The sequence below is a fragment of the Ammospiza nelsoni genome, chromosome 5, assembly GCF_027579445.1.
Source record: "Ammospiza nelsoni isolate bAmmNel1 chromosome 5, bAmmNel1.pri, whole genome shotgun sequence".
Lineage (NCBI taxonomy): Eukaryota > Metazoa > Chordata > Aves > Passeriformes > Passerellidae > Ammospiza > Ammospiza nelsoni.
In genome coordinates this window covers 37,537,537-37,563,595 of record NC_080637.1, presented here as the reverse complement: position 1 = coordinate 37,563,595, position 26,059 = coordinate 37,537,537, and the positions used below count along the sequence as shown (strand labels likewise).

The following is a 26,059-nucleotide window of genomic DNA, read 5'->3' as shown; positions in this document are numbered from 1 at the left end:
CAAACACTTATGGAAGAATGTGAGAAGTTTGCAAGCTCTTGTTTTTCCTTGCTGAGAAACAAAATTGAGCACAGTATTTCACTAACATTGTTTTATTTCTGTGTAATCTAGTGTCAATAAAAACATGTCAAAATAGAATTCGAAACTCAAACAGCATACATGAAATATAGATGAGTTTTACATGTTTTCGTCCCATTTTTCTCACCATCATCTTTGATTAAAGGAACAAGGCTCTCAATTTTCATGTATGTTGGAACAATAACATAACTAATTATTTTTTTCCAGGAGAGGAAAAAAACAATCCAAACCAAGAGACTGAAAATAATTCTTATTATATTTTGCTACATCTTGCTTGAACTTACTGACCGGCTTGGGGTAAGACTTCTAGGAGACTGATGAGTGGCCCATTAAAAAAAAATGTTGTGGCATCTTTCTTACATTAGCACTGAACTAAAAAGTAAGGAAAGTCAGCAGATAATCTCAGTGAATATTAGTAACTGAGGACACAGGGTAGACAATAAGATCACCTTTTTTCTACATGGATGTGATATGTTATGCTTCTATAAATGCAAATAGCTACATCATTTTAGGAGGAAAAGTGTTATCTTTTCAAGAACACTGAATTAATATAGCAGCAGGATTATTTATTTTATTCTAAGCCTTACGATATTTGGTGGGTTTATTTTCTACCTGACATTTCAGAGCTATTTCGCTTTACAACAGACATCTTTTATAACATACCCCTCAAAACCTAGTAAATGCTTAAATAAAGGTGTGCCTGAGAGGACACAGCCTCAAGCTGCACCAGGGGAAGTTTAGGCTACATACTGGAAAACAATTCTTCACAGAAAGAGTGCAGAACCACCACAGGGAAGTGGTTGAGTCACCTGGAAGTGTTTAAAAAACACTTGATGAAGCACTCAGTGCCATGGTTTAGCTGGTAAGGTAATGTTGGGTCACAGGTTGGATTGCTGATTTCAAAGGTCTTTTCCAATCTAGTTTATTCTGTGATTCTGTGAATTCTGCTTCTAGCCAGGGAAGTGCTGCCTGGATACCACAACTTGATCATGTTGACAAACCCCCTTCTCTACAATAATAACCATTAGGGCTACAATATGAAACTGCAGTCCTTGTGGTGAGATGTCAACTCAGAGCTGTTGGTCCCTGTATGAGGAGAGCAGAAAAGAAGTGTACCAACTCAGCTGAAAGCACAGATCAGTCTGAATCTGAGGGTTAAGAAGGACAAAGATATTTTAGGGTTTCAAACACGCAATGAGCAGACAAGAATAGAAGTAGGTAACTTGTGAAACCACTTCTGCTCTCAAACACACTTTCATACTTTTATAAGAAGCAGTCAGTTTGATATTGTGCCAATACTATCATTTCTAAAAAAACCCTAATGTGACTATTATAGGTTTCCGTCCTACTATTAAGTATTTAGAGCAACAATAGCAGTCAGACATCTGTTTCAGGAAGCTAGACTCCTTACAGGTCAAAACAAAAAGTGAAGGAAATTACATACTTGCTAAGCCTAAACTGGGCCTGTGTCACATGCAGAGCTGCAAAGCTGCTTTCAGCTCAGACAGGGCTTTTTTAAGAAAAAAAAATGCAAGAAAATCTTCTTTTAAGAAGAAAAAGGCAAGATACATAATGGTTTAAGCATTCAATTTAACAATACAATAATAAAAATCTTACAGAACTATCTCAGCTCATTGAAGAAAAGTAATGGTGGTGATGGGTTTCTGAATGGCAAAAAGTAGCAAACTAAAAAATAGTGTTGTAACAACTTTCCTGTCTTGTAAATTAGTGTCTGCTAAAGGATTGTGGAACAAACAAATTTGTATAATACATCTGCATAAAGAGAGCAATTAAATTTGCACTCAGTTTACTCCAACAGTCCTCCTTCAGAATTAAACTCAGTTTCATAGTAGGACTGAGACTGTAGAATCAGAGATAATGGAAGTTAGAGACACATTTTTTCTAACCCATACATCGGTCAAACCCTTATGTTTACATATAAATGTTGTCTGCTTACTTATCACCTATGGAAAATAAACATCAGTACCATTCTCTCTTCCAACAACCTGTCCAGCAACCACCTATATTTACAACTTACCACGATTCCTCCCATATTTTTAATACAATGATCCCAAATCTGTCATAACAGTAATTTTTTAGCGCTTACTTCTGAAATCTTCCACTACTGGACTTAAAAATACAGTTTGAAAAAAGTTTATCTTCTACTTTACACAAATAGAACAATCTGTTTTACTGTTTCTAACTGATACCAACACAGACAAATCTCGCATTCAAAAACAAACTTACTGTGTGGCTTTGACAATGTCCCAAGTGCTGTAATCATCAATGTGGCTTTTCCGTCCAAGAGATTCACTGTATCCATGGTTGTAGTGGCTTTGAGGTTTTATTTCCTAAAAAAGACAAACCTGCTTTTAGAACACTCAAATCAGTAAGTTTCAGAGGAAAAAAAAAACAAGATGAGCAAAACTAAAACCAGTACACAATTCAATGTATTACAAAGTCACCTAAATATAAGAGTGGTACATTTCTACATTTTGGAAAGCAGGCCACCATACCCCCCAGTATACTTATCAAACACTTTACAGAAAATAAACTCACAATCACAGGGTTCTGCCAAATCCTACACTTTTTTCCTACTCGTATTTTTACAGAAAGCAAACAAAAACTATTACCAAATTTCTTTAGGTAGTTATTTGGTTTGGGTTTTTATTTTTCTGCTTTTATAAAGGCAACATAACATAGGTAGAAAAGCTATTTGCCATAAATTGATGAAGTCTCACACTGTTACTACAAATAAATGTTGCATTTCAAACAGCAGAGGTTAGCTGAGGATGTTTAAGCTGTGGGTCTTGAAAGTAAATGGCATGACCATGACCATACAGCCTTCTGACTTAATTCTGTTGATGAAGGGCAACACTTGCAGGCTCAGTGCTTCCATTAGGTGGAATCTATATTCAAACACTATTGATATATCACTAGGACAGAAACACATGGTTTTTCTTTAGACATGTGGAAAGCTCAGCAAGCTGAAATTGAACAATTAATTTTATACATCTTCTGGACAATTTTGTATGTGTTGCAGATGCTACAGCAAATCACCTCTGTGCATCAGCCATGCTACATTAAAAAAGCATGAAAACTGCAACACAGGTGAAAAAGCAAAAAAAAAGGAGCAAGTCCTGTACAAGTTCTAAAAATGCATTTCAGGTGATTTCTTTAAAATGTATTAAAATGTTTACTTTCAGTTTTCCCCAACATATACTTCCAGTAGAAGAATTTTTATCTTTCATCTATATCTGAGAAAACTTTTAAACACCTTATGAAAGACGTTTAATTAAAACAGTTCCAACTTCCACTTAGTCACTGAAATGAGCAATCAACTTGTTCATTATTACACTATACAGATTTAAAATGTTTTTTAAAAAATAAAGATAATAGAGTCAAGGCAATGACCATGTAGTGCATCTAACCTTACCAAGGATTCACAGTCACGAATCTCCACTACTACCTCTCCCTAAAGGTGCATGCTGCCCTGTTAGCTCAACTAAGAGATGTATTACAGCGAGGGAGAGTTCCAATTGCCAGCAGGAACAGGCCTTCCTATTTCTCATATTCTCTCAGCTGGGCAGTAATTTCTGCAAAGGAGATATTGGGCACAATGAGAAATAACTTTATACTGTGCCTAGTTGTGGCTAGTGAACCAAAGTGTTTTCTTGCTTCCTGGGGCATTACCCAATTTTCCATTGAATGGATGGGATTTTAAGTGAACTGCCCTCTAACCCACAGATGTTACTCCTCTTGGCTGCTATTATTTTAAAATATCTATTTCTACTCTAAAATTATTACATACATTATCTCTTTTAATGAGGCTAGAAAAAAATTAAGTCTGAAACCCACATTTTAATTATTTCTAGATTTCAATATGCTGAAGTACCACTTAGGCAGAAGTCTAAAAACTTTGGATATCAGTTATAACTTCAGAGTAAACTATCAAGAAATTAGTCAAGTTGCAAATATGAAAACTCTCAATATTTATGTAAAAACTGAGTCACTTCAGTTGAGCATATTTGTATCCAGTACATACACTATGCCTATTCCAGACAGAAGGAAAAAAAATCCAAGTAAGAATTTCTAATGTATTGAGTACATTTTGTCACCTTAATTTATAGTTAGAAAAATTATGAAAATTTATACACTAAAATAATCTTTCAAGAATTTGAAGCATTTAGAACTTTAAGACCAGAGCATAGTTAACACAGATGACTAGGGCAGCAAGTCTTCATTTTTAAAATAGACTTATTCTTAGGTATGACTTTTTTTCAAAAAAGTCATAATTTTTCCATTTCACACAGTACCTAAGTGATCAGCAGATTATATCTTTTTGTTTGACCACAATATTATTCTGCAACATTTAATTTTTCTTTCCTAGTGTGAAAAATTACCTAGATGAACCAAATAAGCATTGCCAGCTCAGCAGGAAGGTTGCTGTGTTGCCATCTCTACAGGAGAGACAAACTAAAAATGTAACAGGGCATCTGCTATCATCCAAATCATACGTTGCAACCAATCCTCTTACAATTCAGAAACATAGCTTTGCTTTGTATCTGAAAAAGGCAACAGCTTAACCAAACCTTTTTTTCCCCCAGCTACCAGATTAGCCAGAGATAAGACAATTCATCGAGAGAGCTGAGTTCATATTTTACATTTAGGAATAGTTGAAACAATTACTAAATCCCCAAAGTTTTATGAACATCACTTCCTCCAAAATCATACCTTGGAGTTTTCTATATTACAGCATAAACTGTGGGAAAAAGGATCATTTTAGAGAAGAATATGCAAACACTGATTTACTTTGGAAGTACATCTTTAACAATAAATTACAGCAAAGCACATAAAACTGAACACTCAGCCAATATAGTCAATTCTCTGCAGCCTGGACACAGATTCCCAATCTTAGACTTGAAATTTATTACTCATTATTATCTATGCAACTTGACAGTTGCATGCTGGCTCACAGTAGCATGCTGGCTACTTCAAGTGCCATTCTGTGGGGGTAACTCTTACCTGGCAGTATGAGTGCCTAGTTTATGACTGTAACCTGCACAGTAACCTCTGGGTTCCTAAGTCAAAAAGCTATCAGGAATCAGGAGAAAAGAAAACCTGGATTTTATGAATTACAGTAATCCTTGATTCACCCGGTGATGGGTGATTTGGACCAAGGCAATGCAAATAATGCTGTTACACACTATGCTGGGCTGACAAGGCAAAAATTGTAGAAGCAAGGCAGCAGCTAGGAACTGAAAACAATTGTTTGAGGGTTCTGAAATTTCCATGCAGTGCTAGGACACCAGAATATAAATGCAGAAAACTAGTTTTCCAAATTATTCTAGGAAGAACGTTTTAGAAATAAATAACCAAAGATCTAAGAGCATGAAACATAGGCTTATGCCACTAACTGGGCAAGTTACCAAAAATAGGAGAACAACTGACAGCCTGAAGTAGGAGACCTTTAGAAGACCTGCAGTGAGTGAATGCAAACCAGTTGTCAGCTCAAGGGGCCACATTCCCCATTTCACAACGTTTAGCACAGCAATTTAAAAGACTGCCATTCAAAAAACCTGTCGATATTAAACACAATCTCTTTTTACACGCATTGCTACCACAGACAATGTTTTCAGCAGATCCTGCCACAACACAGCCAGGCACCTCTCTAACTGGATGGCAGGCTGCCTGAACAAAGCTCCCTGTGCCCAGGCATCACACAGCCTGCTCAGCCCCAGCAGGACCACCTGCAGTGCTGCTACACTGGGGGGAGTTTGCCCAGCGTGTATTTTGCATCAGCAGCTAAACTAGAAAGAAATCACACCTAAGATATTTACACAGTATCTCTTTTCAGAGTTAACAAATAATAACACACAAAAATAGAGATTGCTTCCTCCAACTTGCTGGACAGAAGAGAACGCTCAACTTTTAAATTCTACCATGATCTAGATTACCTGCCTCCCACTATTAGAGGAACAGAAATAAGCATAAAAAACTGAAAAATGATGACTATAGACTTCTAAGTTCCCACTTAAAAGACTGAATCTCCCCCAAATTCATATACCCTCACACAAATTTTAGGATTATACTTTAAGTTCTTGAAACCACTAAGACTTTTTTAAACATATGATATGACAGATTGATAATAAAGTAGCGACATAACATTTTGAGCCTAGAGTATAAACTGCATTCACAAATGGCTTCAACAACATTTCCTAAGTGTTAAAATATTTTCCCTTTTTTGATGAAAATATTTATTCCAGGAAAATTTAATTTTTCAATGATGAGCCACTGTTAAAAAAACCTCAAGAGCCAGTTAAAAGACAGAAAGCTAACTGAAACCCAAGTGCACTTGTTTTTTGTTATTTTAATCTTTTGTGACAATGGTTCTTCCCCAGCTGAGTCATGAAAACCTGTAAGAAGGTAGTAGAGCAGAGACCTGATGTCAATGATTTAAAATAGGCAAATTGCAAACACTAGATTTCTGGTTGTTCCATCCTGTTTCAAGGAGCCATTTTCAAGCAGGACTGAGCCAAAATTGTTACCTTTGCTAAAAGAGAAAGGTCATTCATCTGCCCACTCTTTGCTCCTGCTGCCTAACTCAAGCCAACTTTGGTACTTGGAGCTGTGGTCACACCGCACCCACTCCTCTCATGACAGGGAAGGGGCAGGGGGGATCAACACGAAACAGAAAAAAATCTCAATCTTTTAGTAGGACAGAGCTGAATCTGTCCTGTGAAAACACAGAGCCACTGACAGAGGGAAAGCAAGCCAATCCAAGGTAGCAGGAACATTTCTGCACCTGCTAATTGTTAATTTGACTAAGTAATCATGGACAACTTACTTCAGTTTTTAAATAACCAAAGAAGTTGGGCTGACAGGTTGAAGAAATTATTCTGCTTAGAAATTGCTAGTGTTGTCTGGTGTGGAAGGTTGCAAAAAAGACAAATTTCGCTTATCTGTAAGAATGATATTTGGTTCTTCCATTCCTACGAAGGATCACTTCTAGATGAGCTTCCCACATCAGTGGCTATCCTTTGACAAGGCCCTAATCACTCATGTGCATCTGTGACAATTTTGTCATTATCCATTAGTCACAAAATGTGCAGACTGCTTGCACAGATGCACAAGTAACACAATGTAAAAAAAAAAAAACAAAACTCAAAAGAGAATAATGCTGTAAAAACAACAACAACAAAAGACATGTTTTGGTAAAAAAAGAAACAACAGAAAAAAAAACCTCCTCTGGAAAACAAGACCAGTAAGATGGGGAAAGAGAAGATAATGCAAAATATGAAATGAAATGTAACTCCAAAGGCAAAAGTATGAAGCACAAGGGAGAGGAGCGGGGAAAGTGTTTATTCTTGGAAGCTCTGCTAATTTCAGCATTCCCAATCAGTTCTCCTCCTAAACCAAATTCATAAGTAAAGTTACACTAATTTCCCCTCAACACTCAAAGTTCTTAATAGTTTCCAATAAAAAAAGCCTAAATGAAACAAGCTTAAGAAGGATTTTGAGAGCAGTATTTACAGAAAAAAATAAGAAGTTACGCATGAAAGAGTAAGATATCCAAGACTGAATTACTCTGAGATGGCAATTTCATAATTCCCAATTACACACAGCAGGCGGATATGACCAGGTCAATGTGCCTGCTTGGACATAAGGGAGGGAGGAAAGAACTGCTGCTTGCAGCTGCCACACATGGCTCTGGGAGCACTAACAGATGGCTAGCACTGCTTCTCCTTTAACGTTATGCAATGTTGCTGAAAGGAAGAGATACCATGATCAAAATCAGACACTCAAATTCTGAATGAGGACCAAGATCACTGATACTAAAAGAGAAAATACTAATAGGTTTCAAAATATAAACTTAGAAATAGAAGTATTACCTTCCATAAAATATTGCATACTATTGCATCTGTTTGTTAATGGAAACAAAATAAATTTCTTCTTTAATTGATGACTACACTATTTTCATATCTGGTTGTAGTCAGAGAATCATAATCAAATTGGAAGTGACTGCAACTGTTTCAGGGAAGCTAAATAATAACCCTCATGTATGTGTGTTACATTTAGCAGGGACTACTGGAGGTTAGTACCTTCCCCCATATTTGTGTGTTCAATTTCCCTGTACTTCATTTACTACACTATAGTGGTTTATAGTTTTCTCTCCCAGTTTTCCTCCTGCTTTTAAAAAGGTGCAAGAATCTATACGGACAAATTTATATATAGTTATTTGCATATTATAAACACCCACATTCATTTATATACACAGACTAGTCACTCGTGAACTAACATGGATAGAAAAATGCTCCCAAAATAAACAAGCAAATTGATCAAACACAAATAACAAAAAAGTGACACTGCTGGTATTTTAGTATTTTTAATGAAAGATCCTCTTCTAAAGATCGTCTTCCTTCCCCTACCCCTTTAGCTAACTCTGCAACTCACAAAGTTCCAGAAACAGAGGCTAAAATTCGTTAGCATTATAGAAATCACAATGAATCACAATCACAGGCTTAAGAAGACTAGCTTTTTCTTCTCTCAAAACCAGTTTCCCCCAACATTTACTGCTGCAACAGTTCATCTAACTGTTGACTGCCATCCAGTGAGAACAGTCTGATCCTTCTCATATTCACACAAACACCTAGACCAGAAAGTTAAGATTTCTCTAGGGCTATGTTGGTTCATAACTTTGAGGAACCAGAATGTTCAGCAGCTATGAGCTGTTAGATTGTCTGGACCAGAATGATTCATACACACCTTCAGTTTAGCTAATCCATACTAGAAAATGCCCACCTAAACCAGACTACGTTCTCCATGGGAAAAAAATGCCATACACTTGTATTATTAACTGATCAAATTATGCATTTTAAAAAATAGTTCAGTGTTTGGCTTGCAAATACATACCATCAGACTTGCCTTACTTTGATCCTTAACCAGTAACATTAGGATTTTCCCTGCCCCTATTATAGCACTGAATTACACAAAATGAGTATGACATGATAAAATAACCTTCGATTCAGTGGTATTTCTGTTACTTTTTTCCATTACTTTGTACATTTTACTGCATTTTGTGAAGTCTGTTCGGCTTACTTCCTATAATTTTGGTCTAATTGCACAGTTTCTTGACTAAAAGAAAAGATGCATTTATGAAAATCCCTAGAGAAGCTAATTATAGAATACATAAACAATGGAAATAAATCTTTGCCTAATACTCAATTTTTTTAAATCAATATACAGTTTAAGAAGACAATGTTTCTTTAAAAAGTGGAGAAATAGATTGAGAAAAGCCTCACCTCAAACACCATAAAGCAGTCCTTTTGCTGCTACAGATTTCCACCCACATGCAAGTCAGGCATCACACAGCGACCATAATCCTGCATACTCTCCAACACAGATCTAATTTTTTACATAACGAGTTAGAGATGCTCAACTAGAGCCCTTAATCCAACCACTCTATGCAGAGGTCAGAGCTCATGTGATTTAAAGCACAGCTATAATGATAAGTTTTGTTTCTTCAAACCAAGCACCCATAACCAGTCAACTGTTTTCTAATATTTTCCTTGAAAATATTAGAATTAGAGGAGGAATTAGAATTCCTCCTAAATTGAACAGTGTTATACTTTAGGAAGCCATAGCTTCACAAGTAAGCTTTTCAAGAGGCTTTGTATTTGCACACAAAGCAAGCACTATTTAAAAGTTACATTTATTAGCATTTGTAATGGTTAAAGAGCTTCAAAACTTAAAATGCTATGGTGTAAAGCTCACTATAAAGCTTTTGTTTAGTCAGCAACTTACATTAACATGTACATTTATCTTTTCGGCTTTCTTTTCAATGAGTGTTGCATTATGTTCTTAGCCAAAAATCTCAGGACTTTGGCAAAAATGAAACTATGCTTTTTCCAAGTGATTTACACAGCTCTAGGTCTCACAGAAGCTTACAGATCTAAACAAAAAATCTCTGAAAGAGCAAGCTTTAAGAGTCAGTCATGAAATTAGTGTAAAACCATTTACATATTTCACTCTTTTAAAGTGCTAAACTTCAAAAATGCACCCAAGATGTGTCTAGCCCAACACTGATACTCAGTTACTTGGAGAAAAAAGTCCTCTTTTTCAAATTCACAGAAAAGGATATTCTTAAAAGTATTTTTCAAAAGTAAATGTTTTTTCCCATCAAGAATTAGATCACCAGCAAGTACACACAACAGAACGAGCAGTCAGCCTAGCTACAGATGCCCTTTTTCTCAGATACAGAGAAAAAAGTTAGTACAAGTTGTGCTCAATCCTTACAAAAAATTTCAATTTTCAGCGTTCCCATCTCAACTTTTTAGCAGTCCATGGAACCTCTCATCAACAGCCAGTGGAGCAAACTCCCATTACCACTTATAATAAATAGTGGCTGGTTAATCCACCACAACTAGGAACTGCATGAAAGGTGTTTCAAGTCATGCTAACAGACAATCTTCTGCAGCAAATGAGACAGCTCAGTGAATCCATGGTCTAACATGCAGAAGGGTCCTGTTTTCTCCAACTCCTCACTTTCCAAACCAGGACTGACAGCTCACCATCTACCTTCTGTCAGCGCTTTAGTGCACTTGACCCTTCCATGAGTAGGCTTAGTGAACTGGCAGAGTGTTATTCACAGCAGTTTTTTTACTGGATGCATTTGTCACTGATTTACTTCTCTGAACTGACTCATCCTGGGACCAGAGAAGCATCACTGGCAGATGAGTGCAGCTGGAAGCACCTAAATCACAATCAGCTTAAGACAAGCTAAAAGTGGTCTGCAATCAGGCAGGTGATCACACTCCTGGTCCTGGCTGCACCTTCTCCATTACCTCTTACCCATTCTCACAACAGCACAGCAAAGGTGTCACATCAGGCCACAGACCCACCAAGTAAGTGCCACCCCAAGTCACCTACTGGCCACACAATTGCAAGAGCTCACCCCAAGAAGGGGGAGGAGCTGTGTCTGTGCTTCACCATGGCTTGAGACCAGCTTAAACTCAACCACAAAAATCACACCCTTCAGAGCCAGCAAGGCAAGTGTTCTCACAGTATGCGCTGATGTCCTCCCTCTCTTGCTACTGCGCTCCCTCCTTCTTCAGTCATCTTCTCCTGATCTTGAGCAGCTTTCCAAGCTCTGACCACGGCATTCCCACTACCCTCCACTTTTGGAACCTCCTCCCTCATAGAGAGAATCAAGGAAACACTTCTACATACCTCAGGGCATCCTGCAAGTGTAGGAAGAAATTACTAGACCTCCAAATTGCACAACTGTAGTCTAATGATACACTACATACTGGATGTGACAGGCCCAAAGCTTCAATTCAGCCAGACTCCCTTTGACTTCACAAAAAGCTTTCTACTTTGCTTCACAGTCTCATTTGTAATATACCCCAGTGTTTATCTCAACTACAAGGACACCATAAAAGTCAAATCTTAGTCTCATACTGTCTTTGAAAAGCCACAGAGGACAGTGTGCATGCTGAAATATCACTTACTGAGGCTGCTCCTACCTAAACATGTCAGTACCAATGGCAACATTGTTCAGTTTTCAAGCAAACAAACATCCTCCTTAATTCTGTAAATTTTCTTCCACATTCATAAAGTCTTATTACTTCCCTAAGCAAACAGGCAAACACAGTGAAACAAGCACTGTTGAAAGATTAATCTTCTGAGAAATCTGAGAGAAATAAGGCCTGTGCTTAATGAGTAAAAGCAAACTGAATCCAAACACAAATTTGGATCAAACTAGACATTTCTCTCTTATGCACTAAGAGGGCCTGTCTCAAAACAAATTTTTAACTTTAAAATCAATTACTGCCCAAATCAGAAGATACACAGAACAAAAATTTTAAATAGTTGAAAACTAGTTTAAGTGTTTCACCCAATGCCCAAGAAGCCACAATTTTACCATTGAGAAAAAGATGAGAGTGGTGAAAAACTGCACTATTTAAAAAGGCCACTGTAACAGAACAATTATAAAAAAATCTTGTAAGAATTGTAAATGAAGCACTGGCAATGATGATGACAAATTAGAAAAATATGAAAAAAAAATGCTAGCAAAAGGATACAATACCTCCCTATCCCTAGAAGGGCAAGCACCATCCTAGCAATAAAAGAAATTAACAAAAGTTGCCAAGATTACAAAGTAAGAATAATAGAACTGTCAATAAAAACACAAACCCACAAAATCTGAAAATGTTTGGTAAGTGCAGAACAAAAAGAAAATTTAAATTGCCCCAATAAAATGCTTTTTATAGAACAATAACTATAAAACTTCTGCAAATTACAGGTTGTTTGGGTCAACCATACAGTCCAAAAGATGTGAATATTGCTATTCATTATGCCAGAAGAAACTCCTGCAGTCTGGATACAAAATGACATGGGTTATAAACAGTTACCATTTTAAGTTATTGCTGCCTTTTCTAGGTTTTGATATAAAACTGACAAAAGAGCAAATACTAATATAGCAGACTACAAAGACTAGCACCATGGCTTCACAGGAAACTAAACCTGTCACTTGATTTTGATAAATTAGTAGCAATGGTCAAACACAGTTAATGTCCAAAATGTTTGGGTTAGTAGTGTCTGACATTTTGATTAAGAAATCAGAATACAATGAAAGTTAATGTGGTCTATCTTGCATGTATAAAAGCTACAGGTGAGCAAGCTTAATTATTTCTTTTGTGACAATTATACCTACTCTCCTTGTTAAGGAATATGCTCCAAAAAAACCTCATTCTGGTTATTTCAGTAGCTCCAATATTTAAACCCCCAGAGAGGTGTCAATGTGAAAATACTAAGCATCCTTCATAGGCTGTACCTTGACCCACCCTATTTCATCACTGCAACCCAGAAGTAAACAACAGTTAGAGATAATTCTTACTGGAGAGGAGGGTGGGGTGTGTGTGGAGAGAGAAAAAGGGGAACAAGTAATATTCTCTTTCTGATACAACTTAGGGAATATTGGGACAGGACAAAATTTGGGTTTTTTAAATATCAACAAAAGCTAGGTCCTATCTAAAATAAGGACCTATCCTAAAAACTACCTCAAAGGGTTGGTCATTATCTGAGTACAAGTTTCCAGTGTGACACAGTTCCCAACAAGACCAGTACAAATCTATCTATGGGGAATGATGAGCAGGAATCATAGGATGGCCTTGGCTGGAAGGAACCTTGAAGCCCATCCAGCTCAACCCCTCTGCTGTGAGCAAAGACACCTGCCTCAAGAGCTCAGACCCCATCCAGCCTGGCCTTGAAAACTTCCAGGGATGGGTCATCCAGAGGGTGTTTGCTGCCAGAGCAAACATAGTGCACTGCTTCCAAGTTCCTGCAACAGCTACTGCACTGACAGCAAAGCCATCAAAACACTGAAGGGACAAATGAACATGAGAGACTCAAAAGGGTCAGGAGGACTGCAGACCCTAACAGGAGTGTAGGGGTCTGATAATCATCAGCATATTAAATAGATACAGACAGACCTATATTTGGATAGGTATCTTGCAAGATGTAATGAACAGGAATAAATTAAATTCAGGCTAGACACATGTTTAAGTCTTCAACAGACTAATTAAATTTGAGGGCAACTTTCCCATTTATGCAATATGACCTATTAACATAGGATTTTATTTTCTTTCTTACTTTATAATTAGCACTCTGGCAATAAAAAGAATTAGTTAAAAACCTTCAGCCTGTGATATAAGGTTGGATTAGATCTGCAGTCCTCTCCATACTCAGCCTCTGGAGCTACCCAAGATATACCAAGCAAGGCTCAGCCTTCATTGTGAAGCATGCTAATTTGTCTGAGACTTCACAGAACTGTTGTCCTTTCTAAGCAGTATAATAAGTGATACCTGATCTTTAAATGAGCTCACAAATGCAAGACTAGTCTCGGGAGTGAAGCTGACTAAACAACACAGTAAGTTCTGGATCTGTACAGGACAATTAAGAACAATCCGCACTCCAGGACAACCCCAACAATATCGACACAACTCCAGAGAATAGAGCTGGATGGTAAAGTCAGGCCTTTCACTGAAATTTTGAACAGAAAAAATTAGAGCAAAACTTACAGTAGGTTTACTTGTTTTCTTCAAATCACCAAGAAGGAATATAAGTATATATGCTTCTAACTTCCTTGGTAGTTACAAACTGAACCACAGGGAGAGAAACAAAGATAAGAATGATGGCTTCCAACTGGAAAAATTCCTGTCAAACAGAGGCTATAACTGTTAATATTGCTTTTCAACTTTGCAGGAAGATTGTTCTTGGACAAGATTTTTTTAAATGCCAAGAGGAATCTGTAATAAACAATAACTTCCATCTTTCTCAAATATATCTACCACCACCTGATAGTGGTAAATACACTACACTGACATAGCAAACCAGATCTTCCTTCCCAGTAATAGCTCTTACCATTTAGGAAGAGATGCAGCTCTCAACAGCTGCAATATCTTTGGCAGTTAGGGCCATACTAGACACATATCTAGAATGTTTTTCAAATACAAAGGAGCATTACAAGCAAAATCCATTTTCTAAGATTCTTCTCCCTCCCCGCCCCTTGAATTTCAGAATAAAACATCCAAACCTATCATCACCTACCACAGAAGAGTTAGGAATTCACTCTTGTTTAGAAGATCCAAGGAATTTAAAGTTAGGTCTGTTGGCCTATGAAATAATTTAATCAGAGGACAACAAACATAATCAGCATGAACAACATTCCCATAGCAGGGCTACAGTGTATAAAAGGAAGCAGAGCTTGCTATTCTATCACCAGAAACTTAAACACTGGGAGAAGGGAACAAACCAGCAGGGAGGGACTCCTTGGCCCAGTGTTAGCCTGCCATGGCAGGGTGCTCTGCATCCCTCCTAATGGAGCCACCACATCACACACTGCAGGTCAACCACCCCGTGGCCATCTGAGATCTGCACCCATGGGGCTCCCTTTGGTCGACCATGTACTTCCCAACCTTGTTGAGAAATCCTAAGAATTCATGGATATGAATCAGAGTCACTCCAACACAGTCTACACTCCTCTACATTCATATATTTGACACACCACTCAGTTAGCCATTTGTGGAATTAAAAACTTGCATCTGGTCTATAGAAAGATCCCTGAACTCCAGCTGAAAGCATCAACAGCTGGATAATCCACTACTGCCCTCCCTCCTTCACTACAATGATTACTCACCCTCCACCTTTACCACTTGTGCTTTTCAATTTGACCCCATTCAACTTCACTTTCCAGTCACTGGATGTTGTTAAGCATGAACTGAATAAAACACTGGATTTCAGTAAGAAAATATTCACAAAGGGAAAAAAGATACCACTCACTTTTCCAGGTAAATGTGAACAGGGCTTTTGCAGGCCTTTTACCTCCTGTAAGGCATTATAAAAGTAATTTTTAATTCTTTCCCGTACTCTTCACTATTTAATATTTTTTAAAGACAAAACTTCATCATGAGCATTGCCACATGTTCAGCCAAAAATCATCTCCTTGTTCTTATACATTTGTAAACAAAGCATTATACTGAGAACTTCTGCTGAACTGCTTGTTCATATTTGTATCCTATCAGTCAATAACTTTTGGAATACAATCCCATGCATGTGCCTCTTACCTTCAGTGCACTACTTTGAATATAGCTACTCTAAGGTGTGCCTTGCTAATATTTCAGCATAATTTCACATGAATTCTAGATGGTTTTCTACAGTTCCAACCTCCCTGCTTTGCACCCATCCATCTTGTTTGTCTGCAAAATTTATTATTGACAATTTTGATATTGCGTCCAAATCATTAAAGAAGAAAATCCAAGTCCAGTAGACTAACTCCTTCATGACTTTTAGGAACAATGAAATTCAGGAATAATCCTAACAGCTATTACCAAGATGGATCAGTTAGCCAGCAGTTCTCCAAGCATTTATCACATACTAAGATCCTCCTACAAGTATCACATTTGCTATCAATATTATTTGTTGTACTTCACCACTAAAATTATCTTCAGAAGCTTTGTTGTCCCACTGGCAATCTTACAGCTAGAAAGATGGGATCTACCCTGTCACACTAAACTGAACTTGCCATAAAGCAGAATAAATACCATTGGAAAGAAGAGTCTATTACTTAGGTTCAGCTTGCATTCATGAGGGAGGGAGCAAGGGAGGCCCAAGAACTCGGCATGGTACCACACAAAGCCCCTCAAAAGCAGTCCCATCACAAATTTCCTAAAGCATGCACATTTCCATTCATTTCTACCTCTTCTTACCAAAATTACCGAATCACTTTAAACTGAGTCTTTCACAAATAAATAAATAAACAAACAGATCTCCCAGCATGACAGTAGTTAAGTAATTTTCACTATTCCTTCAAAGCTCTTTCCTACAACACTAATATTGTATTCATAGTATTTCATGGCAAAATGCAAAGCCTTAGAGCCCAGATAAAAACAAACACATCCCTTCAAAACAAAAAAAAAAATCAAACAAACAAAAAAACCTGCAAAAACTTCAAACAATTTGAAAGTAATCCAAATTAGTCAATACAAAAAGACAGTAAGAAGCAAAAGCCTCATTAAAAAAGGTGTACAAAAATACCTGAAAAAGATACCAAAAATAAACAACAGCATGAAGCAAAAAAAAAAGGTTAAGATTTTGACAGTCCTATAAAAAGCATCGGTATTAAATGTACACAAATGTTGAAACTGATTATATGCTCTAACGTCACTACTTACATAAGGACATGGTGCTATTTTCTTAAAAAGTGGAAATCACCATGTATTAGGGGCCCTGACCTTGAGAAGCGAGTGAACACAGATGCAGAGCATTGCTCAGTGGGCAGGTCTGTGCAGTACAGCTCTGCTATGGCACACCAGCCGTAAGTTTTCAAAAGAGCATCTCTGGAGGCTCTGTGAACAGCCACACACTGATGTCTCACCACCAACATGAAAAACATCCTTCTCTTTTAAAGTTTATCTGTACAAAGACGTTAGGGAATAAAGAAACACTCACTGAAATCCATGTAGACACTATCTTGTGAGTAAGATCTAGTCAGATACAGCATTTCTGGAAATATCGAATAAAACTCCCTCCAAACTAGTGATGTTGATTGCATATTAAAAGATTCCAGTTTATATTACAGCACACAATATATATTAACTTCAATTCCCATCTTTTGTGCAGACATTCAACTTTATGCATCAAAGGAACAGCATAAAATTCTACCAGACGAACTAGCTAGACTACAAATTTAAATTGAGATATTTTCGTTTGCTATACAATAAGTATTCCAAGTTAACAAACACTAGTCTTCAATCTTTAAAACACAATGAATTTCTGACAAGCTGTAAATACTTTTTATTCCACTTTCCAATCTTAGATTGCCTATTTCAAGTTTCCACAAGTTAAGAACACTGTCTTTCAAAGAACATCAACATCCTGCAGTCTGGATCACTACTGAAAAGTTGTGTCACTTCTGAAAATCATCAGACACCGCTACCGAGGGTACTGCATTTAATCTGACTCCAGTTAGGCTGCAAAAACGTGTAGCAACAGTCTACACACATCCCTTAAAATAAATCCCCAAAAAACAAACAAACAAACCAAAACCACAAAAAAAAACCCCAACCAACAACAAAAAACTCGAGACTTGGGGTTTAGTGATAGCTAATTACCTTTCAGAACAGACGGGTCTATACCAAAGTCATGATCATAGTTTAGAGAGGTAGAGCAGGTAAGGTACAATGTATAGAGGCCTATACAGCCTCTTCAGTCATCAAATAAACTAACAGTCTTTTAAGATACTGTTTAAGGAAAAGATACCATCTGTTTAGCAAAAACTGGAGCCTGACATATGCACTTATCTGTTTTGTAGGCTGAAAAATCAATTCTTATAGTCCTTAACGTATCAGGTGACAAGTCCAAATGTAAAAGCTTTTCTAAACTATTTAAAATACCTTTCAAAACAATCATGCTAGTCGTCAAGAATACACACACGCTGCTGACAAAGGTGGGCGGCACAAAAGGAGGATAAAAGAAAACGGCATAAAACGACCTCTACATGTTACCTGTAAATATTCCTCCCACCGTCAACACACTGGAAAAAACCAGACCGCTCGCTCTCTAGATAAGCCCACGCCACACAGGGAGCGCTGGGCTGGATGGGGCCAGCCCCGACCTGCGGCTGAGCTGCAGACCGGTGCCATCAAACCCAAGGGAACAGTAATTCCTGCGAGCCGCTTTCCCCCGGGCAGCCGGGCCGGGCCGGGCTCCGAGCGCAGCCGCTCGGGGCCGGTGCGGCGGCACCACCCGGGGCGCCTCTGCCCCCGCCGCTGCTCCCCCGGCTTGGGGGCGGCCGGGACTGCCGGCGAGGGACCCTGCACCGCTCCCCGCCATCCGCACCCGCCTTTCCTCCCGGCCCGGCCCGGTCCTGCCCACCCCGGCCCGCCACCGCCGCCACCGCGCACACCCAGGCCGGCGGCGGGGGGCGGCAGCGCCGCACCTCCCGCCCTCCGTGCACCCCGCCCGCCCTCCTGCCTGCCGAGCCCCGCTCCCCCCCGCCCCACGGCGGGACGCCGTCCGGGCCGCGCCCCGAGCCCCGCTCCCGCGCCCCGCTCCGTGCGGGAGGGCCGCTCGCACCTCCGGGTGCAGGATGGGGACGCAGCCCGCCTCCTTCTCGTACTCCTCCAGCGGCGCCGCCATCTTCCTGCCAGCCCCGCGCCCGCTGCATGCCGGGTAGTGCGCGTGCCCGCCGCGCCCCCGCGCGCCGCCGCTTCCTCTGGCGGCCCGGGCGGGAGGGACGGAGTGGGGTGAGGCGGCCTGAGGGTGCGAGTTAGCTACGGGTGTACATATATATATATATATATATATATATATATATATATATATATATATATATATATATATATATATATATAATATATACATACAGTGGGTGTCGTGTGTGGTGTACATATATACACACAGGGTATGTTGTACATATATACACACGGCGTGTATCGTGTGGTGTACAAATATATATATATATATATACACACACACAGCGTGCGTCGTGTATGGTGTACATATATACACATACACAGCGTGTGTCATGTGTGGTGTACATATACACACACAGCGTGTCGTGTATTCTCCTGGAATCCATACTCAGTATAGCGCAGGTTAGCGGAGATACCCCTAATGAGGAGTGGGGTTCATTACAAGTTGGAATGTGAGCCAGAAGAGAGCCCTTCACCTTCTGCCTTTAATGGAGATTTGGTTCCATACTAAGCAGCGTCTGTCCATTTTTCTCTGGGGGCTACCTTCATGCCTGCTGGAGTAGCAAAGAGAGCATGGGAAGAAAGCCAGAAGGTTTTAGTTAGGTTTTTGCTCCCAGCTGCAGGAATGTTGGAAACCCCCAGCAGGACTCCCTGAGGAAGCAATTCCTTGCAACCATTCGTGCCCTACTGGGCCAGTGGTTTCTCACATCCCGACCAGATGGCTGCAGATTTGGGGACAAGTGACAAAATAGCTCTGTTTAGCTGGTCATTTCTACTGTCACAGGCTGAATAGTGTGCATACAGCCAAGATCAGGAATCCTAAAGTGCTTTATTTCTTTTTTTAACAAATAAATTACATTTTAATCAAAAACGGTTTTGCAATTACAGAACGTTATTGCTGGTTTGACTACGGCTCTATATTGCTATATCTATGGTGCTCTCATTTGCTATTGTGAGAAAGGGACCTTTGGATAATACATTTTGTTGTATCATAATACATTAAGCTCATAAGCCTCATGATATTCTCTTCATTACTCTTTTCTATCTCATGCAAAATGTAACAGAGAAGCAGTAATAAAATCTGACTGCAGCATTATTAAAATGTTAAACCATAAATGTCTTTTTTTTAATGTATTTAAAATCAAAATTGTGAAGAAGAATGACATAAGATTTAGAAAGCGGGGGTGTGAAACAGGTCTCAAAGCACATATTTGAAACCATAAGGGCTGAAGGGCTAAAAGAGCAGAACAAGACACTGAGTATACAGGAGAGGATCTTTTTTTAACTGTCTATATTATTAAATGTACTAGGGCTTAGATATAATTTGCAATTTGATTTGCATGAGGAAGAGGGTTTTCAATCCCCTACAACCTCCAGAAATAGGAATCCTATTAATCATGACAGTTCATCACTCCTATTTATAATAAAAGCAAAGGTGTTAAAATAACTAAAAATCTTTATAGTATTTTTACTATTCAGATTATTTTTCCTTAGAACTCTGAAGAAGTTATGCTTTGTCCCATAGCTCTGAACGGGATTGTAAACACTCTGACATCTCTCTAGGTATTTATAGCCTGTTCTTCACAGATCTATACATTTGCAAAACAATTCTGTTTCCAGATATTTCTGTACAGAGAATTTTTGCTGCTTGAACTGAGGCCTGATCTGCGAGTGTAGTTCATGTGCAGCCTATTATATTTTTCTTCAGAACAAGTGTCCCTTTTACTGCCAAGTAACAGCAGAACTAGAATATGGGATTGTGCTGCTGTGCCTCTGCATTGGAGCTCCTCGTTCAAAAGCTAGCAGTGGTTCAGGAGTTTAAAAAGTTTTCCACACTTGAAGCATTCCCTGTCCTTTCCTAATCTACATACCATCTAACATAATTACATGGAAATGTGATTCTTCATTGTTTTGCATTGTCATTACAGAGAGGTTATGATCTGTGCAGAGGAAGCAAATGGCAGATAGAAACCCAACAATCTGCTACAGTAACAAAGTTTACTCCTATTTCCCACAAATCTAAAAGGCTGTAAGGTTAGATGTTTCTCTGGACTCTGCCAAAATAATTACTATCTGACCTTAAGAAAGTATTTCACTTCTCTATAATTTACTTTGCTCACTTGTAAATCAAAAACTTTGTCATCTCATTCGGGGGGTAGTCTGGGAATTTATTACCATTGCAGAGCAATTTTATCTCTCTGATTAAAGATGCCTTGTAAATGCCAGGAATTGTTGTTGATCAATGGCAGGAAATGCTCTTCCGTGTGATTGCATTGAATGCTCCATAGCTGATGTGTGAAGTGCTCTCCCTATTGACCCAAGAGGTTTTATCCAGCTCTACTTAACTATGCATGCAGTAGGGACAAGTCTGTAATATTGGTTAAACAACACACACTAGAAATTATTTTAGGTCATATTCTCACAAAAGGTAAACAGTTCACCAGTACCACAGACACAGATTTTCTTGCCTTTGTTTTGCTTTATGTTAATCACTGTGAAAAGGGGCATAAGGTCTTGAGACCTTTTAATTTTCAGGTAAGCCAAACAACAGATGAACTGGAAGTAAATAGCACAAAGTCTTATGAGTCTCTATTCTGTGACATGAATTTTATCTTCTTTAACAAGTTATTAGGAAAAAAACCCTCTGGCAGAGACAAAACATATTTATGGAACACACATCTGTATACATTATTCAGTGCTAGGCATGACTGTGCAGCCTTTTTAGCTTCGGTATTCTACTAGACTGTGAAATGTGACAGTGAAATAAAAGACTTTTAACACACATTTCTTAGTAATAGCTTTGTATTATGCCATCAACACTTAACTAAAAGTGTGTGTAAACAATGTTTAACTTTGCAAGGAAATATTGCTATTAAAGCTAAATGTTTATTCTCATGGCAGGTCAAAACTTAAAGTAAAAATATTGGAATGTCTTAGTACAAAAATAGGTAGCAAGTCAAAAGTACTTTACCTAACCCTACAAAGATGTGTATCTTTAAAACAGTTGTGCATGTCCTTCACTTTTCATACATAGTTTTGATTAATCCTATTCTAATTAATAAATCATCAGATGGATTTGCCAACCTTCAGAGGTGCCTCTGAAATTTTCTCTGGCATAATTGTCACTTGCATTGTGACCCAAAAAACTAGCCTCACTATCAAGGGCTAAAATATCTGGAGAAGCCATGTCGTGGTCCTGTTCTCTTGAGTATATTTGCAGAGGGGCTATGAGTAATTATCTTTATTATTCTCTATCTATGCTTCATTTTCTTATCCCATTACTGTTTGAGCCTTGTGCTTTATGTATTGGAAATGACACCCACCTATCTAAATGTGTATACCAAAATGAATATATAAAATGTGTCATTCTGCATGGGTTTATCCAAGTCTATGATTTCTCTCTGCATTCACTCCTACATGGAGAACATCCACTTCTCACAGTTTGGACCAGTTTGGGTGACTGAAAGCCTGTGAGTTTGCATGACAGCTCCACAGAATTTGTCTTTAAAAATATAATCCGGCTGAAAATGCTCTCAAAGCAAGTGCATTAAGAGAATATTAAATATGCATGATTGAAAACAGAAATCAGACAGTGAAATTCTTCTATACAGCGCCTCTTATAGCTGCAGGCATTGCTTCTGTTACAGTATCTCAGGGCTCTGACAGCAGTGTGGATGTGAATGAAACCTGTGTGACTGGTCCCAACTGCCTGCCCCGCCCTCTTGAGAGAGATTGTGGTATTTTCGGGGTCTCCCGTGCAGGAAGGAAAGAAGAATCTGCCTCCACGTTCTCAGAAGGCTAATTTATTATTTTATGATATTATATCACATTAAAGAATGCTATACTAAAACTATACTGAAGAATAGAGAAAGGATACTTACAGACGGCTTAACAAGATACTGATTAAAAACTCGTGACTGACTCCTCGGACTGACTGTGATTGGTCATTAAGTAAAAACATTTCACATGTTGGATAAACAATCTCCAACCACATTCCAAAGTAGCAAAACACAGGAGAAGCAATCAGATAATCATTGTTTTCATTTTTCTCTGAGGCTTCTCAGAGAAAGATGGAGAAGAAATCCTGGCGAAGGGATATTTCCAGAAAATATGACAGTGGCGAGGAGTGACTGTCCTGCAAGGCAGATCCATCAGATCTCGCTGTAGGTCCAATCCTGAACTACTGCAGGCTTCAGCAGTTAGGGTAATGTGAGATTTCAGCATCCTGGGCAGGAAGCCATGGCAGTTCAGGAGAGGACTCATGAGGGGATCAAGTGTCCTTACTCAGCAGTGACAGCATCTGTCAGCCGGGATGGCTGGGGACAGCAGTCGTGTGGCCATGTAATGTGCTGCCGCATGTCAGCCGGTGCTGCTGTACAAGGCTGCAGTGGGGGATGTGATTTCCCTCGCTGCTGAGCGTGGTCAGGTTCTTCTCTGCACAGCCAGTGCAGAGGATCAGTCACAGTGGCTGCGTTGGGCAGTTTGTTCCTGAGCATCACCAAAGAGAGCCTGCAATGCTCTTACACCAGTTTATTATCAGTGTGTTTCTGAATTCCAGTGGTGGTCATCTTGATTTACACTGTTGTGTTGAGAGAAGAAAGTCAGATGCTTTACTCTTTGCCAAATAGCACTGTACATCATGACAGGCGGTTTTAGGTACCATGAAGCAATCCTCCTGAAACAGGGGGGAAAATATTGGAAAAATCCCAGCTGAACTATCATCCAATGTCTGGGTTCTCCCTGTAGTCTGTAGTGTACACAGCATGGACAGGGGTCCTAAAAGGGAAAGTCACCTTCTTCTCTATTCCTCCTGAGTGTATTCATTGGGGGCAAGCTTCTTTTGATGGGATAAGAAGCCATAGTATTGTCTACTGGTCTGCAAATGATAGGTGCTTTTATGGAACAGGGTGACTCTGCCAAGGAAGTCTTTTCTTTTGCTTCATAGCCTCTTGCTCCCTTGGAAACAGTCCAGGAGGTTGCTAGTCTTAAAAAAGGCCCAGTGGCAATGTTTGATATAAAACATCAGAAAAATAATATATTTGTACTATTTCCCCCTCACTTTCCTTAACGGAGCAAACTTTCCATTTTACTACTGGAAGCTGGAAATGCCCTTCCAGTGAGGAAATTGTCACCCATTTCATTTAAAGGGAGCCTTTTCTGCGTGTAGTTTCCCACTGCATAATTGGACCCCAAATCCCTGTATTAAATTATATCCAGGGAGATGTCCCTATAGAGTTATTGAAACATAATGCTGATGACATGAGCACATAGAGAAAACAGGGACAATCTGCAAGATGCTAGACATCTACTAAAAAAAAAAAACCCTAAATAAATTATATTTGTTGAATCCTAAATGTCTAAATTAATCTTGTGCTTTCAAAACAGTAAGCACATCAGCCTGTGAATCCAATATCTCTTTCTGGAGAGATTCTTTCTGTCACTTTCAGTTGCTTTCAAGTTTTTTTGTAGAATCATTACTTAGTATTTGAACACAGAGGGGTAAGGACTAAACATAATTTGCTGCTAAGCATAGCACCCTTGCTCTCCATTTTTGGTGGTTTTGCATTTTAGTGTATATTTCTTTTCTGCCAAAATAATCTTATTAGCATGAAATATGTATAACCCGTGAGTGACATAAAGCAATCATATTATTTCCCTAGGTGATTATCTTTGCTGATGCAATTCCACTGCTGACAAATTCTGCATTGATTTTAAAGTGCAGAAAATGAGTGGGGTTATCTAACTTGACTTTTTATTCCCTTTTTTCCCCCCCTTTAAGATGATGTGCTTCTATTTCCCACTCCCTGTGTTTTAAATATCTGATCTTGATACCACATCATACTCACGGATGACTTTGCTGCTCTCTTTTATGTCAAAGGACCATCTCTCCTTTCTTTGCTCATTACAGTCAAAGTGGCTATTACTTTGTGTTCTCATTACTTAGACTAGGTAGATCTAATAGGTGCACTAAAATAATTTTTCAGTTACCTGAGTCTGTTAGTCCCCTGTGAGTTTCCCCCCAGAGCTTGTTCTTGGCACATTCAGTAACGTGCCACATGTACCGGTTTGTTCTGCTGACACATCTGCCTGTGCTCGTGTTTTGGGGAAACCCAGGACTAGTGTGATGCAGCTGACACTGAATTATGCTCCATATTTGTAAAGGAAAATGGACAGACTTAAATTGAAGACTGGATTACACTTTCTGAACTTTTTTCCTTTTCTACTTTCATTTTCTTTATCCTTTGTCCTCTCCCAGACCTGTCTTTGTATCTTTTGCATTGGGCTGATTATTCTAGCTGCCTTTGGAGAAGGTGCAGAATATATCCAAAGAATGAATTTTTGAAATACAGGCAGTTGCCGAGGCAGAAACTCACTGCCAAAATGAAAACCAGTGACAAACCAATAAAATAAAATTAATAGTAATTCCACTACTTTAAAAAGATACCATTGAGAATGAAGCAATAAATATTCAGCAATGGTTTTATGGAAATACTGCATCCTCAGGAATTTAGGTTGGAGCGGGCTGAATGATGCAATAAGAGAAGAATAACAGTGAAGAGTTTCATTTACAATCTTTGGTTGAAAACCAATAAATGAATTCTTTTTGGCACTTTATATCAAATGAAGCAAATATTTTTCCTGCTCAGATATAAAGCAAGCTCTGAGGAACATGGTAGACTAACACCCTTCCCCTTTACAAATGAGAATTTTCTAGCTGAATTAAAATAATTTTCAGTGACCAAGGTGAAGTCCAAACATAAATTAATAAGACACTTCTACAAATAGCATGGTCCTAGAATACTACTGTTTTACAATCCTCTTGAGGAATTGTTGTTATCATGGCCATGGCAGCGAATGTGTAGAGCCCATTGTCAAGGGAGGTGTATTGTCAGGGATAGACCTGCTCATTCATTGCACATGAAAGAGTAGAAAAAAGGAATAGTACAGGAAAACAATATAAAAGAGGGAAACTTTATCAAAAGTAATGAAAAATAAAATAAATTTTTTTTTATAATGATAAATTAAATAAAAAGATGATGAAAGTTTCTGATAATAGAGAAGAGCAAGAGATGAGAAGTGCTCAGTTCGAAGAGACCTACAATAATCATCTAGTCCAACAGCCTGATTACCTCAGGGGTGGCTATTTGCTTTTCATGGGAGATGTTTAAATTCTCTGTGGTTGGTTTTGAGTTTTTTTTTGGAGAGAACAATTAATTTGCTTATTG

The 26,059-nt window shown here is 38.6% G+C and overlaps 1 protein-coding gene across 2 annotated transcripts in view; it reads right to left on the bottom strand.

The window, feature by feature from the left end:
• Positions 1–18,881, bottom strand: part of ZDHHC17 (zinc finger DHHC-type palmitoyltransferase 17) — a 64,373-nt gene extending 45,492 nt beyond the window's left edge. For both annotated transcript variants that reach the window (XM_059472136.1, XM_059472137.1), the window contains exons 1-2: positions 18,715–18,881; positions 2,326–2,429 (exon numbers count right to left, since the gene is read on the bottom strand). In XM_059472136.1, coding sequence (XP_059328119.1) covers positions 2,326–2,429; positions 18,715–18,777 — 167 coding nt within the window. In that variant the 5' untranslated portion in view covers positions 18,778–18,881. The remainder of the gene's footprint in view (positions 1–2,325; positions 2,430–18,714) is intronic.
• Between the last annotated feature and the right edge of the window lie 7,178 nt (positions 18,882–26,059).